Source organism: Eleginops maclovinus, chromosome 4 (genome assembly GCF_036324505.1).
Source record: "Eleginops maclovinus isolate JMC-PN-2008 ecotype Puerto Natales chromosome 4, JC_Emac_rtc_rv5, whole genome shotgun sequence".
Classification (NCBI taxonomy): Eukaryota; Metazoa; Chordata; class Actinopteri; order Perciformes; family Eleginopidae; genus Eleginops; species Eleginops maclovinus.
The window spans coordinates 16,352,309-16,367,851 of NC_086352.1; the positions used below are offsets into that span (position 1 = coordinate 16,352,309).

A 15,543-nucleotide genomic window follows, 5' to 3' on the forward strand; every position below is an offset into this window, starting at 1 on the left:
TTTGTGCTGCCAAGCTATTATGCTGTTTATGTGTTGATTACTAGGATAGTCTCTGCGTTTTTGCTCCTTCAATAACAATAAGATGCTGTGTTTTATTTCTAATGTTTGCTTTTGGTGGGGTTCTATATGTGAACATGGATATTAATCAATAGTAGGCTTTCTCTTTTTAATATTACTCATACTGTAACGGAGCACCAGAGTATTGGATTAGGGCATTCATGAGCGTGTGTCTCACTTGTGATGGTGCACATGAAGCAAGAAACAGTGAGCAGTGAATGAAGCAATGTTCTGGTAGCTTGGAAACGAAACATGTCGGCAGTGGAGAAACAGCTTGCTGCAAGAGAGGATGAGATATTGACATTTTTATTTCTGTGTTCACTATGAAACTAGGGCTGCAACTAACGATTATTTTAGTGGTCGACTAGTCAGTAGATTAGTTTTTCGATTAGTCTATTAGTCAACGATTAACCCTCGCATTCCACCATTGACATTGGCCTCATGTCGTAGACCAGCATGTTTAGAACGCTCTCAGAGAAGAGTCTGGCCATTTGAGGGGTGCAGACGCCTCTCCGCAGGACAAAGTCATCCACATGCCTTTGCTTTGAATTTCTAAAATGGCAAAATGAAAATTGAAAGCTTTTAGGCATAGTTACCACAAATTGTAGACTTAAATTAATCAATTTTATTGATTTTATCTGACAAATGAATGATTTATAATTGGTTATGTATACACTTATTTATCTACGGTATGTATCTATCTTCCTATCTATTTAGCATACGTGCAGTCATGCAGAGCTAGGTAAAGTTAGGTAGGCGAGGTGACCGTGTGAATTTACAATGTTAACATGAGGGAAGAGGGACACTTAGACTGTAATTCAATGTTCTTATGCAATTGGGTTAACACATTATCTTTCATGAGAAGGCCTAAAAATAACTAATGTCACCCTGGACTAGAGGACGCGTTTTCCGAAAAGCAAACAAAAACCGGCTAACTTACCCATCAGGAACTTCGGGCGTTGTACTGTTGTGGTAGGCCAGCTCTGCTTTGCAGACAGTACACTTGACTTGTTTATTAGCTTTATTTTCCTTAACAAATGCCCAGACTTTAGATAATCGCGGTCTCAATTTTACTGCAGTCTGCTCACGCTGATCCGGAGCCTCTGCCATGATTCATCTCTGTTAAACTTCGTCAGTGGTTGGTTTAGGACACAGATGGTGCAAAGACGAAGCTGCTACTTCTTTTTTTATTTTATTGGCGGTTGGCATCCAACTCGGTGCATTACCGCCACCACCTGTTACGGGCGTGGAGCATCAATGGGGATTAGACGTTTTATAAACAAAACAATGGGAAAATGAATGGTCCTTTTGCTTCGCCTTCAGAACCGGAAGCAGTAAAATGCTAATCCGCAGCATACAAAATGACTGTGGTGGCTTGCCAACTCTATTGCAATTTAATTTGTGTGTGTTCTAATGAGTCATGAGTTAAATGCCTAGGTTGCTTAAATAATACGACGCTTCGACAACTAAATTTCGCGTCGACAAAATTTCATTGTCGACGTTGACGACTAGTTGTTGCAGCTTTATATGAAACCTCAATTGGAATTAAGATGTTGTCACTAAAAAAAATCACTTTTATTAATAGCCAGATGGAAAACTCCATTGCTTGCGGAAATGCCTTCTAACTTGATTACGACCGTAACCACAGTATGTGTTAGTGTTTGCATGAAAAATAGAAGTGAAAAAGGGAGTTGATGCAGTTTGCTGATTGTGAGTGTTTAAAATCTGCAAGGTTTTGTTATGATTAAACAGCAAAGGGTGGGGGTGGGGTTGCAGTTTACTCCAGTGTTTTGCTCATGGATTCCTTAGCTTGTATTGCCCAGAGAACATAGGTTGTATGCCTTGTTGTTTATAGAAGCAGAACCACATCACGCTTAAAGGGACCTGCTCTGTGCTCATGTTGTTTAATTCTCTCTAGAAATGCCATACATAAAGCTGACTGCTTTCGTTCATAATAAGTCGGTGTGGGCAGCTTGAGCTTCAGTTTGAGCACGCTGATGGGTCATTTGCACAACAACCATATGTTACCCTTCTTACTATGTTCTTAACACTTACTGTGTAGTGTTGAGCAAGTGCCATAGGAAGTGAAACACATTGGATATATTTTTGTATTTTGAGATACAATACTAAGAAGGTTCTCGACCCATTTGCTAGAATATGTGTACTGGTTTCAATTCATTTCTTTAAGGTGTGCAAATCAGTTTCGTAAAGGTCTGAAAGTAGCATGAGGCAGATAATCTCAAACTGTCAAAAAATCTCAGCTAAGATTTTAGTCGCCCACAGTGATATTTAACGTGTTATAGCAGTGATTTATGCAGGGAGAAATGCTTTATGTTGAGCTGTTGAAGAGGAAAATGTCTGATAAGCTGCGTGCTCACTGTGTTATCTCTGACCAAAACATACATTTTGTACCAGTAAGTAACCTAACAAACGTTATTTATCAGAACAAAATGTAAAGCCAGTGTGTCTGTATCATAGCTACCAGATCATCATATAGATCCCCACACTAGGACATGGTAAAATAGGGTATTTGATTAGGCTGTACGAAATATGCAGAGGATTAATGGGTGTAATTGGAACATGGCTGTGTTTTTCAGAGAACCGCTAAATATCCACAGTGCGAAAGCAATACTTCAGATAGATAGCTCAAACTGCGATTCCCTGCAGCCCAGTTCATTTTCTTCACCATATAAAAAAATGTATTTCCCGATTTTTTATAATATGACTTCCTGTCTAATTCTCCTTAATAATACTCCTCTAATTCCTCATGTAGGCAATTATGCAGCTCAATTGGCAAACCTCTGCCCCTGTGCTACCCTCTATCTATATCCCTTTGTAATCTTTTTCTAACACACTATCTCTCCTCCTTCCATACTTTCCATCAATGCATCAGTAGTATCTGAAAATAGTTTCCAGAAGTGATTTCACCAAGCTAGGAATGCTAAGGCTTGTCTAATCTTCCTGTTTTCCTGACTGTCAAAGATGTCCTGGCTCGCTAGAGAATGCAGCGATGAGCTTCGCTGAAGGGGGGGATGGGCAGCAGGGGTGCAGGAGGGCGGGGAACCAAAGGCCAACAGAATGAGCAATGAAAGCTTTGTTGACACCGCCAGTGGTCCGATTTGTGAATGTGTGTTTGTGGGCAGTTTTGTTCAGTATGGACGCAGGACACACAAAAAACACATCATGTTGTTTTCCCCTGGCTTTATTTGGTAGTGCAATAGTGTGTTGATGTGTGTGTGTTCAATGTGGAAAAACCAAGTCTATTATATTATATTTTTACAGACTTTCATGGGGTCGATAATATTTAACTGTCATTAAAACGTTAAAGGGAGATACAACTTGATGGTTGTACAAACAGTTCAACTACAACCTCCTAAATGATCTTAAAGTTGAATCTTTAGTCGGGCAATGTTTTCTAACATGATGAGGATGGGCTTTAGACAGTATTCTCTCTTTTACTTGTACAAAATGTGGAAGTTTAAATACAGTTTTCCATCCAACAGCGGCACGTTAGGTACTCTGTGCAAACCCAAACCTGCTCTTTCACTAAGCTCAGTGACATGCTGTTAGTCTTGACATGTTTAATTTGAACTGTTTATTTGTTCGTGTCGCCCCACAGTTCGCTCACAGTGCATTAGGAGAACGTTCCAGTGTTTTAACAGTGCACTGTTGGGCGGGTTTGGCAGCTGATAGCAGGACGTGACAATAAACAAGGATTATGTAGAGGATACGGATAGAAAAAAATAAAATGCCTTGATCAGATGCTTCCCTGATTCTACATATCAGATCAGGATTGGGATTAATAAAGTACCTCTTATCTCTAACCCTAACCCATTTACTAAATGGTTGCAATGTTCAGCCACATATTATATTATATTTGTACAAGAAGCTATCTAAAAGTATGTTTGTTAAAACAGTTTAAAAGTTTTTGGTATTTTATAAGACTTCATGTTGCTAATGGATAAGTATGTGGTAAAGCAACATTGAAAGGGTTTGCACTGCAGTCTGTAATTACAATAATACCTTTTCCTTATTCTGATAAAGGGACAAGCTTCAGTCAGTTCTCACTGTATCGGCCAGTTCTCTACTCAGCGATGAGAGTTAAAGAGTGATGTCATTGTAACCCTAAGTGTGAAGACAAATGTGATTTGTTTAAACATTGCAAAGCGTGATTCACCAACAACCTGGTTACCACTTTACACGGTGTTGAATCATACCTTCTATGACCTCTTTCCTTTCTGTTAAACCAGTAGTTTACTGTTTGTCACTGCAGAGGCCTCAGCCCCCCTTTCTTCCCTGGGGGTCGCGCTCACATCACCTTGGCACAACCTCAGGTTTGCGTAGCCCCCCATTCCCATAGTGCTCATGTTTACAATGTACTGTTTTCATCTTGCACACTCCCCCCCTCCCCATCTTACCCCCAGGAGATCATAGTGGTAAACAGATATTTACAAAATAATCCCAGGTCTACTTAATTAGGCTCCCCTCCCTAATGGCCAGTGTGGCTCCCTGGGATCAACCCAGAGCGGAGGAGCCTGGCCAATTATACACCAACACACCCACCATGTGCCCCTCTCTGCACACCGCCCTCATTACTGTGTGTCTTGTTGGTAGTCACAGACTCACTGTGTGTATGCACAAGTTTGCTTTAGCGATTTGTGAGATATGAAAGTTAATAAGCTTTCTCGTCTATTCCAATTGCATTGTGTTACATGTCTCACAGGAAATTGAATTGGAAGCAGACAGTGCGAGCTGATGGGAATCCCCCTTATCACATACAGCCGGGAGAAACGCACTTCCTGCATTAACACACATCTGAGGAATGTGATCAAAGCTACTCAATTTCAGCATAAAGTGGAATAGATCAATAATTGAACCGGTCAATAACCTTGCATACTATTATTTATGCATTTACCTTTTTTTTTTTTCAGTCTTTGAACTCATGTGCTCACATTGGATCATACACAACTGTTTTTCCAGTTAGTTAAATACATTTAAAATATGAAATCATAAAAACACATTTTAGTGACTACGCCTGATAGATCCAGGACAAAAATAATGAAGTCTTATTTGGGTTTTTCATTTTGCAAGGCAAGGCAAGTTTATTTATGTAGCATCTTTCAACACAAGGCAATTCAAAGTGCCTAACAAAGAGGAAAGACATAACATGTATATACCCACCCTAATCGCACAAAGTATGAAGTGCAAAGTCCGTTTATGTAGTCCTTGTACCCGCTCTCTGCTGGTCACTTTTATATTCGTCCTCAATGTATTATGGGTAGGTCTGATTTGCTTATCTAAAAAGGGCTCTTGGCGTCGATGGAAAAGTTTTCCAATTCACCTGTCTGTTTTTTTCTGCAAGAAAACCCTAGCAACCACAGGCATAAACGATTTATTGAGTCCCTTGATAATGTTTTATGTGTCTATGATTAAGAATCACCAAGCTAGTTAATGGTTTAATTTGATACACCACTAGCTCCGTAACTATGATACATTTGTGGTTAACAAGGCAACGTTTTTGGCACACATCATACAGCCTTTTCCCTCAGCTCCTGTGTAGTTTTTTTAAACACTCTCAGGGAACAGTAGTGAAATCCCCCAGCCACAAAGCTCCATGGTATCCGGCTTTACGGCACTCCCATATAGCCTCTAGTCTCTTGTCCCTCGGGCTCATCCCTCCTCCCTCTGATCCCAGCGCTTTACGGCACTGTGGGGGGAAATGCAGCTATTCCCAGGCCTTTTGCTACAGTCTCAGAGCAAGGGGTAGAGCGACAGAGCCTTTGAGAGAGAAAATTAAAAGGAAGAAAAGAGGAAGGGCCGAAGGCAGGGCTGGAGATGTACAGAGCATTCAAGTGAGATATAGGAAAGAGCAAGGCGGGTTGAAAAAAGGGCAAGATTTAGATAAAAGTGGTGGTTGTAGCTGTCCAGCTGCATGATTGCATTACAGAGGGAGCCGCAATCTGTAGTATCTAACATCTAAACAAGTGTGTGTTTGCTTATGCTCTAATGTTTTTGAGTCAACTTGTGTGCTAATAAGTGTGTACTGGGTCAACACTGTCCTACCATTTTTATACTTTCATACATTGCAGAAAAAATCTGTGGGATACACAGACAAGAAACACTGTTGTGTTTACATGATCAATGATGACACATTAATTACCCTTTTATAGATGCAAAAACATTATTAAATGTAAGCTAAGCTAATCTAATGAATGTCTTGTGACTGTTATCTTTCTACAAATAGAATCCTATGCACTAAACAGGGGATCTAAAAATAATCCTAGGAAGAAATATCACCATGTTTGCTCACTCTTATCTTTTTATGTTACATGTTCTTGTTTGTATTTGCACTGTGGGACTGCCAGAAACGGTATTTCAATTTTCTGTATGTACAAAACATGTGGAAACTTTGACAATAAAGTGGACTTTGACTTTGACTTGAAAATGAAATAACCTGCCACAGAACAACACTCAGGTTAGAAGACAAGCACTCTCGTGTAGGACGCTGGAAATATTCTGAAATACTCAAATAGATCGAAGACAGTGGCTCTGTTAACATGCAAAAAACCTTCCAAGGTTTTCCCTTATTCTGGAAAAGACCATATTCATACTGAGCTGTTTACATAGTTAAATGGAATATTCAGGTTTAAACACATCTGTCAATATGGATTTGTTTTAAAGTTTTCTACCGATGGTGGACTCCTTTTTTACTTCGTACTTCGGCATTTATGAAAATGTCCACAATGCGAAATACAAGCATTTCCCCAAAACTAATTTGAGATGCCTATTCTGAATGAGCTGTACACATGTTAAAATAATGCTCATTAAGGCCTGAATAAAACGGGCGTACCCTACATGTATGAATTGGAAAATGGTTTAACCCCATTCAATATGCTGTATATGTGCTCATCAACAGTCATTGTAAATGTAAATAATTGCTCCATAAGATAAGATGTACCTTTAATTAATCACGGTGGGGAAATTCAGTAGTTAAAGCAGCTACAGAATAAGAATGGAAAACCGGACAGTGTGGTTCACACAGGATAATAAAACAAACATAGAATGATTAAAAGGATGTACAGGTAAGTATCTGTTAAGACAAAAAATGGAATTAAGGACTTCAATGAACATATATACATCTTGTATCCGGATTGTTAAATATATTTACATTCATTGATACAGGTAAAAGTCTTTGTGCAAGAGTGCAGGCTTGATGTGCAGTCCGGGTTATTGTCAGTGAGTCACGCTGTTAACCCCTTGTTGTGCAGCCTGATGGCTACAGGCACAAAGGAGTTTCCAATGCGCTTAGTGCTGTGCCGAGGTGGGATGAGTCTGTGGCTGAACGTACTACTCATCTTCACTAGCTCTGCATGGAGGGGGTGGGAGGGGTTATCCAGGATACTGTCCAGTTTCCTCCTCGTCATCCCCTCAGCCACCTCCTCCAGATTGTCCAGTTCAACTCCAACTACAGAGCTAGCCTTCCTCACGGGAGAGCTGCTTAAACAGGCTGCCACTCACGGCGGCGCCTCTATTTTATTCCTTTTAAGGATGCCTGACCTGAGAAAAAAGTCAATCCTCAATTTGCTTGGACAGTGTGACTTTTTACTTCCTTCACAAAAGGTAAATGTCACAGATGACCACAATTTTTAGGAACTGCTGTAAAACTACTACTTACACCAGATCCAAATGCTCTTGTCAGAATTGTTCATTGCAACCGTGAGACTTTTTTCTATTGAAGTTGGATGTAATAGTTTTTTTGTCTGTGTGTCTACAGGTCACGCTCAGTGGGTGGTCTTAGCAGGATTTGGTCCAGCAGTTGCTCCCAGAATCGTCTCCAGGAGCCACGTGGACGTCACAGACTCTCCACCGTCATCCAACCACTGCGTCAGAATGCTGGGGAGGTGGTGGACCTCACTGTGGATGAAGATGGTAGGGATAAACTCGGGGAAAATCTTTCATCAAAATGCTTTTATTACTTTTTCTGTTCAAAGCACAACTATGCATAGTTTCACCACAGGCATCCCTTTTCAAGTTCTAAGCCAGCAGTTGCAGAGACACCATGATAGGTTGCTATGTGAAGGTCTTAGACATTTCCACTTTTAAAGTGATCTCTGTCACATTAGCTTTAAATGTGTACGGTCAAAATCATGACATCAGTGACTGGAGGCGAGGACATGTATCTCACAGCTTTAATGAAATAAAGGTTCTTTACATCCTTCATAAACATTTTGATAGATCTTTTTTTTTTGCTGACTTTAACTTAATTACTTGATTCAGGTATAGCCACACGCCAAAGAAAAATATAATATATAACAAATAATCTTCATTGAGACATTACATGAGGGAGGAGCTTTACAGATTGACACACGGATTTATACAGTGAGTTATAGCATTGTATAATCCATAAATAAATGCTATAGTTTTATAAATGTGCTAAAATAAGCAAAACGATCTTTGTGGTCATGTTGTATAACTGCCTCAAGAAGTAAAATCAATGAGAAAAATACAAATGGATGCTTATTAGTTTGCTAAACTCCGATGTGCCTACATTATCCACTTAGTAATAAATAAATAATAATACTTTGTTGTTGTTAATTATTAACCATTAATGTTAAAATGTTCTGTAAAAGCTGCTTCAGAACTATAGGCGTTTGTGTGACTCTCTTTATCAGCATGACGGAGAGTGAAACGATGCAGCGCTGGGTATTGGAGCATTTGTATTTTCTATGAGTAAAAGAGGGAAATTAATTTGTGAATATGAAAAGCAGATGTAGTGCACACACTGGAATGCTAATAGGCTCTTCTGTTGTCTTCCACTGATAAACCTCTGCAAGCAGGTTCACACAGACTACAGTCCACAAGAGCATCATTTTACTCAAGAGATTAAACTTTCTAATGTTTTGTCTAAGAGTTCTGAGTTTTTCCTCTTTTTTAAATGTAGATTCAAATCTTTAGGCGTCCCTCTGAGGACAATCATTTTCTGAATCCTCACCTGCCCTTTTCTCTCCACAGATCTCTCAGTTGTGCCAACAACCTCTGGCAGCATTCACCCTCAAACAGTCAGGTCGTCCTCTTCATCATCTTCTCATCATGCCTCTACCTCAGAGCTCAATGATGCACCAGGCCCTTCCACTAGCTGCTCAGGCTCGATACCTGAAAGTATGCACACCCAGAGGCTGAGTGGATCCAGTCGCACAGCCACAGAGGGTAAGACATGAACGCTCTCTTCTGTGTCTTGATCGTATTGGCAGGTGTAGTTTGGTAGGAAGAAAATAGAGCAGAAGGAATCTGCCCACAGCATTTTGCTTCATGTTATCCCCTCTCTCCCCTGCTTCTCCTGTCTCTGTCCAACATTTCAGTAACAAATCAAATGCGGAGAAAATCATTAAAAGAAATTAGAGTAACCAGATATTTTCAGGACACAAAAAGGTAGACTTCTCTAAGGCAAATATTTCCAACCCTCTGCAACTCCCACCAAACAATCTAGATCAATGAATAGCACTTTTGTTTTTGTGGGCAACTGTCCTTTTAAAATATTTAAACATTAAATGAGCCGTGTTAAACTGCTTTCATATTCAAAAGCTTTGGTCCATGTTTACTTTCTGTTAGAGGATGTCTTTCACAAACACTGCAGCCGGAAATAAACTGGGACACATAATGTCTGTTCCATACTAACATAATATTCATATTTACAATATTGTACCTTTTTTTAAATAATCTATATTGTGTAGTCTCATTACCATGTTTATTTTTCTTCCTTTTTGCCCTTTAAAATGCTTTCCTGATGATCCATCCTATGTTTTCCCTAACCCCGCTGTATATCTTCCTCTCTTTAGATGACAGCAGAGCAGGTTTGGCCGGTACAGCCGGAGAAAATGCCGGCGCAGCCATGCCTCGGCTCCCTTCCTGCTGTCAGCAGCACTCCCCCTGTGGAGGCCCCTCCCCCGGTCACCTGTCTCTGAGCCACTCCCATTCAAGCTGCTTGCAGGCGTCGTCCTCTCAGCAGACCGGGGGCTCTCAGCACGGCCACGTTCACAACCACAGCAACGCTCACCACTTCATCCACCATGTCCATCACCCCGCTCCACAGCCCCCTGGCACCCTGCCCTTTCAGGAGCCCAGCTGCCCCGTGGAGCGTCCCAGTGCTCTGCCAGCATCCTGCGCTGGAGTCGGCAGCAGTGGCAACGGTAGCAGCGGCAACCCAGCCCACTACCATGACCAGGTATGCCCACACTGCTGTTGGTAACACAATGGTGCAATCGTTTTTTGGTGTATCGCTGTTAGTGCTGTTTGCTCATCTTAAATCGGGTTTTCTTAGCAAAGTAATTCAATTAATAATAACAAAGAAACACACCATCAGCAGCCCCTAAACAGCTTGATATTTTACATAACTTCAGACTACTCCAAATCTGCCTTCATAAAAAAAAGTTTGTCCTAAGGCATTTATTAGTTTCAGAGAGAAAAGTTCTCCTAAACAAGTGTTTCTCTGATCTGTTTCTTAACTATATGAATGACTTGAGAAGATAAAACCTAAGGTCTGCATTAACACCAAGTCGGAGCTTGGGTTGTTTTTTATCGTGGACTGGTTCACCCATGTGACACAGACTGCTGTAGCACAAAAGCAAAAAGAATAACTGGTTAGATTTTGGAGAAACAAAACCCAATGTCCCGCTGTGGTGAGCATGTCAGTTGTGCCTTGAATTGTGTATGAATCATTTAGCATTCCTCAGGTGAAACATGCCCCAAATCTTAATATAAAATCGTCTCCCTTCCCTCCACAGCAAAATCTGCCGGTGGATCTGAGCAACAGCAGTGTTCGGACGGGTGGAAACGGGGCTAATTTCCATGGCAGCACCTCTGCCTTTGACCCGTGCTGCCCGGGCTCCACCTCACGGCCTCCTGCTTTCATTTCCCAGGCTGCCCCTGGGCCCAGCCAGCCTGCTGTGGTGGACTCGTTCGGCACCTCCATGGTGGCGCAGCCCCAGCCACAGACGCAACCCCAGCCCTGCAGACATTACATGCACCCCTCCTGTGAGTGAAGCACGCTCACGCAGTACAGGAAACCACACATTCAACATGAGTCTTTTGAAATCACATTTAGTCTACTGTTTTTGTGAACATGCTGTTGAAAAAGTGTTGATAGGTGGTATCTGGCTCAGTGTCACTATCTGCTCTGCCTGTGAGAGAATGCTGCCATACTCATTCATGAATGAAGTAAATAGAAAACGTCATGAGGTCAAGTCAAGATGTGTAGGACATTTCAGAGGGGCTTAAGGAGAGACAGCCACAGTGCTAATAGATTCCTTTGATAAAGGAGATAAGAAAGGAAGCATTGAAGTACCTCTCCTTGGCATACTCAAAATGAAACTGACTCTTATCATGGCAGCCCTTTAGATACTTCTGTGTCTTTACACTTTGCTACAAACCTTTCTAAACAAAATAGGCTTTTCGACCGCAGCAACAGTCCCCATTTTGTTGAATTAATTTAGAAAGCGCCACCATTTAACATAAATATGTAAACAGGAACTGGATACACAGAGCAGACATGTGATGTAGCAGACAAAGAAAATGCAACTTGATTTCAGTTGGATTTTCACGTTTTAAGCTGTCACATCTGTAAACTGAGCTCTTCTGCAGTGCCATAGCCTTTGTGAAAACTGGCAGACTGTTCCTCTTCTAAAACCTAATTCTAATAGTAATTAACAGAGGCTGCTGGTTAATGTGCCAAGTGCTGTGGGAACTGTACCAGGCAGAAGTAGTTAATAGCTCATTCTATTCGGAATAGCTCAATATGGAAAGTGAAGCGGCGTGAAAAGGCTCTCTGCTGGGGATGTAGTAAAAGAGTTAGTCGCTGCTGCTGCTGCCCACGCTCACCTCTCTCATGCCTTCCCTTTCTCCTCGTTGAACCGCTGCTTGGACACGCAGTAAAGGAAGTCTGCACCAAGGAGATCTGAAACAAAAGAATATATGAATATTTATTGATTGGATGACTCGTGGGGAACTCTGAACGTTTTGTGTTTCCAGAGAACAGAGATAGTCTTTATCAACAGCAACAAAATAAAAATGCTACAGAAAAATCACCCCTGACACGATGAGCTGGGATGTTTGTCTGATGGCGCAAAGTACAGACAAAGAACCCGTTCCCCAACATTTTACTGATGAAGTTTTGGTAACTTTCATAAAGGATCATTTTGGTTACATTTATTATGAGTCATCCCTCGAAATGACCAACAACAAAAGCAAATTGAGCAAGTATTTCCTGTATTGCAAAATCCTGACACTCCCATCTATGTACCTTTTTGTAATAACAAAAAACTGAATATCTGATCTGTAGTTTTCCTTTTCTCTTTCCTCAAACCCAGATGGCTCTCTAGCGCGCTCACTGCATCATCAGCCTGCCTCCGCCTGCCCTCATTCCCATGGGAACCCCCAACTCACACCGCAGGCCCCTACACAAGGGGATTATGTCATTCCCCACACTGTCACCTTTCATCCGCCACTGCCATCCCATCCTTCAGGCCACGCAGTGCCCCCTGCCCCTCCCCCTCCTCTTTCCACCCACCACCTCTCTAGTTCAAGTGCCCCACTGGCCCAGCACCTGCCTACGGATCACCAGACCCTGCCGCACCACTTGCCGGCGCTGGGGGCCTCAGTGCAGAGGCTTCATCAGCACGAGATGCTGCAGAGGATGGAGGTCCAGAGGCGCAGGATGATGCAGCACCCTACGTGAGTAACGCCACAACCCCCCGCAGGTATTTTCTCTGCCTGATCATATATATTTAACCCTGTATCTTCCTTTCCTCGCAGACGAGCACATGAGCGTCCGCCCCCACACCCTCACAGGATGCACCCCAACTACGGCCATGGACACCACATCCATGTACCTCAAACTATGTCTTCCCACCCTCGCCAGCCTGAGCAGAGAACAGCATGGTCAGTGTCCGAGGCAGAGAGTTTTAGCAGATGGTTTTAGTTTAATATTTATCAAATAACCCACATTTACTGACCCCAAACAAACTTCAAAAAAAAAATCTGCTGCATAGCTGTAATAAGAACAAAACTAAATATGAAAAAATGAATGTACAAAGCAAATCCTGTACAACGTTTCTTAAAAAACAATTCTAAATGCATAGTAAAACGTTTTTGAAGAAAGCAGCAAAGTGTTGACAGTCAACGCCACACACAAGTCATAACTCTGAGAGCCTTTTGAGGTCCCAAATCTTATTAAACACACCTCTTCTGTCTTCATTATGTCTCAACCACAAACCAAAGCTGGATCCTGAGTCGTTCTTACCATTGCAAACAGATTAGTATTCTATCTGCTATTTGACGTATTGTTGACTGATGGCCTATCATGTGTTTATCCACAGGGAGCTTGGCATCGAGGCTGGAGTGACTGTGGCCCCATACCCTTCAGGGCACCTGCACTCCCACCTGCCCCACTACCACCCTCCCCCCAGACTGCACCACTTCCCCATCCCCTTCATGGTGAGGGAGACACCCTCAGCACACATGCATACATTAGCATAAATAAGAAAGAATCACTTTTAAATGAAGTCTGGCTTAGATTAATAGTGTTGGCCCCTTATTTATATCATCAGTTATTTCAAGGATGGTTTGGTGAACCACATGAATAATGCATTAGCAATTAATAGTAGCTCATCAAGCATTTCAAGTGCACACTCAACAAATCCACGAGCCTTGAGACAGAACCTGTGCAAACGTAGTCGCAGTTTCCTGATTTGATTTCTTTTTACTTTGTCACCGTCAAACATCTGCACAATCGTTGTCCAACAGTTCTCATCTGCATCATCAATGAAAGAGCAGATACATTTAGTTTTCCTAAATGATTTGAGCGTATTCACATTTAATCACAGCTTGAATGTGCAGAATTAGTGGATATACAAGTAGAACCAAAACATATGCAGGAGGATTTTGGGCAGAGTTCATTAGTTCTAATTGGTTGATAATCTTCGACCTTCATGATTGCAGATTTGTCATGTGAACGTATTTGAGGGCCCATTTATTTTTGCTTTAAAATAAACAATCTTGATAAACCTGAACTTCATTTTTAGAAACAGTTTCTAATCTTTTAAAGTTGTTAAGTCGGCACACTGTTATCGCTGGAGACCAAACTGCAGACACAGTTAGCAACAAGCTAATGTTGCACTTTATCTGCATGCAAACACGAATGCCATACAAACTTAAAGTGTATACCATATCAATGTCGTGGGCACAAGTGGTTACATTATTTTAAGCTGAGGATTTATGTTTTTCTCTGAGTTGAAACATGTCCATGCACAGTAATACACTGTAACTGAAAATCAAAGGACTAATAGCATGCATTATCACGAACACACAAACAGGATATAAAGCAAGTCTTCTTATTCAGAAAGACTTCGAGCCTTCATTTATGTGAGAAATATGCTGAGATTACTCTTTGTCATTTTTAACAAAACAAAGTGAAACTAAAATGGTTTTCTTTTCGTCCCTCGCAGCACACTGGCATATCTGAAGTGACCTACCCGCACATTCGCTACATCTCATCTAGAATGACTGGCTTTGGAAGAACCTATGAGGTGAGAACGGTTTTTATCTCACAGCTGCTTATTTTGTTTTTCTCAGTCCTGAAACAACTCAGACAATAAAAAGTACATTTGTTATTGTTCAATTAATCACTGCCATCGTCATTATTAACTTAAAAATCAGCGCCTGACAGATCAAAAATTATGTTTAAATGAGGACACACCATAGCAGTAAACACTAAGGTCAAAATAAACAGACATAGCTGGAAAAGTAATATATAACACTATAGTGGAAGTACAAACAGAGAAAAGGTTTAATGTCTTACCTCTACGTCCACTTTAAGCTTTTTTTCCCGAGAGTTCAACCACATGTCACGGTTCCTCATCAATCCATAAAGTTTCAATGTGGTTTAACTTGAGGCAGCTGTAACTCAGGCAGAGCAGATCGATGTTTGATCATCATGTTAGTGATATGATTAATTCCCTCAGCAAGAGAATGAACCCCAGACAAATCACACTCGGAGTCAAAGGGGCAACCCGCTAAATCTGACCGCGTTATTGAATAAAAACAACATTTAGTTTTAAAAATGCACCAATGTTCCGATCTGTTCAGGATCACTTCTCTTTTGTGCACACTAAGAGGAATTGTATCTGTTATAGAGCCACGAATGCATCTCTCATAACATTGTGTTTATGCTGCCTCCACTCAGGACCTGCTGCATTTAGAGGAGAGATTGGGGACTGTGAACCGAGGAGCCTCTCAGGGAACCATAGAGAGGTGCACTTACCCGCACAAGTACAAAAAGGTGAGCGCTGATCAGAGTGTGTGTGTAACGTTGTGTGTATTGTTTCTTGGATTCTGTAGATATATAGTTGTGCATGTCTCTTACAGTTTATTCTGGGACAGAGTGCGCAGTGGTCTTTTGTGCTCATTTCAACGTCTGATGTTTCGGCAAAATAC

The 15,543-nt window shown here is 41.4% G+C and overlaps 1 protein-coding gene across 2 annotated transcripts in view; it reads left to right on the top strand.

The window, feature by feature from the left end:
• Positions 1 to 15,543, top strand: part of rnf111 (ring finger protein 111) — a 28,961-nt gene that overhangs the window by 9,707 nt on the left and 3,711 nt on the right. For both annotated transcript variants that reach the window (XM_063882118.1, XM_063882119.1), the window contains exons 4-12: positions 7,832 to 7,986; positions 9,070 to 9,264; positions 9,894 to 10,279; positions 10,839 to 11,088; positions 12,420 to 12,783; positions 12,865 to 12,990; positions 13,428 to 13,545; positions 14,556 to 14,636; positions 15,293 to 15,388. In XM_063882118.1, coding sequence (XP_063738188.1) covers positions 7,832 to 7,986; positions 9,070 to 9,264; positions 9,894 to 10,279; positions 10,839 to 11,088; positions 12,420 to 12,783; positions 12,865 to 12,990; positions 13,428 to 13,545; positions 14,556 to 14,636; positions 15,293 to 15,388 — 1,771 coding nt within the window. The remainder of the gene's footprint in view (positions 1 to 7,831; positions 7,987 to 9,069; positions 9,265 to 9,893; positions 10,280 to 10,838; positions 11,089 to 12,419; positions 12,784 to 12,864; positions 12,991 to 13,427; positions 13,546 to 14,555; positions 14,637 to 15,292; positions 15,389 to 15,543) is intronic.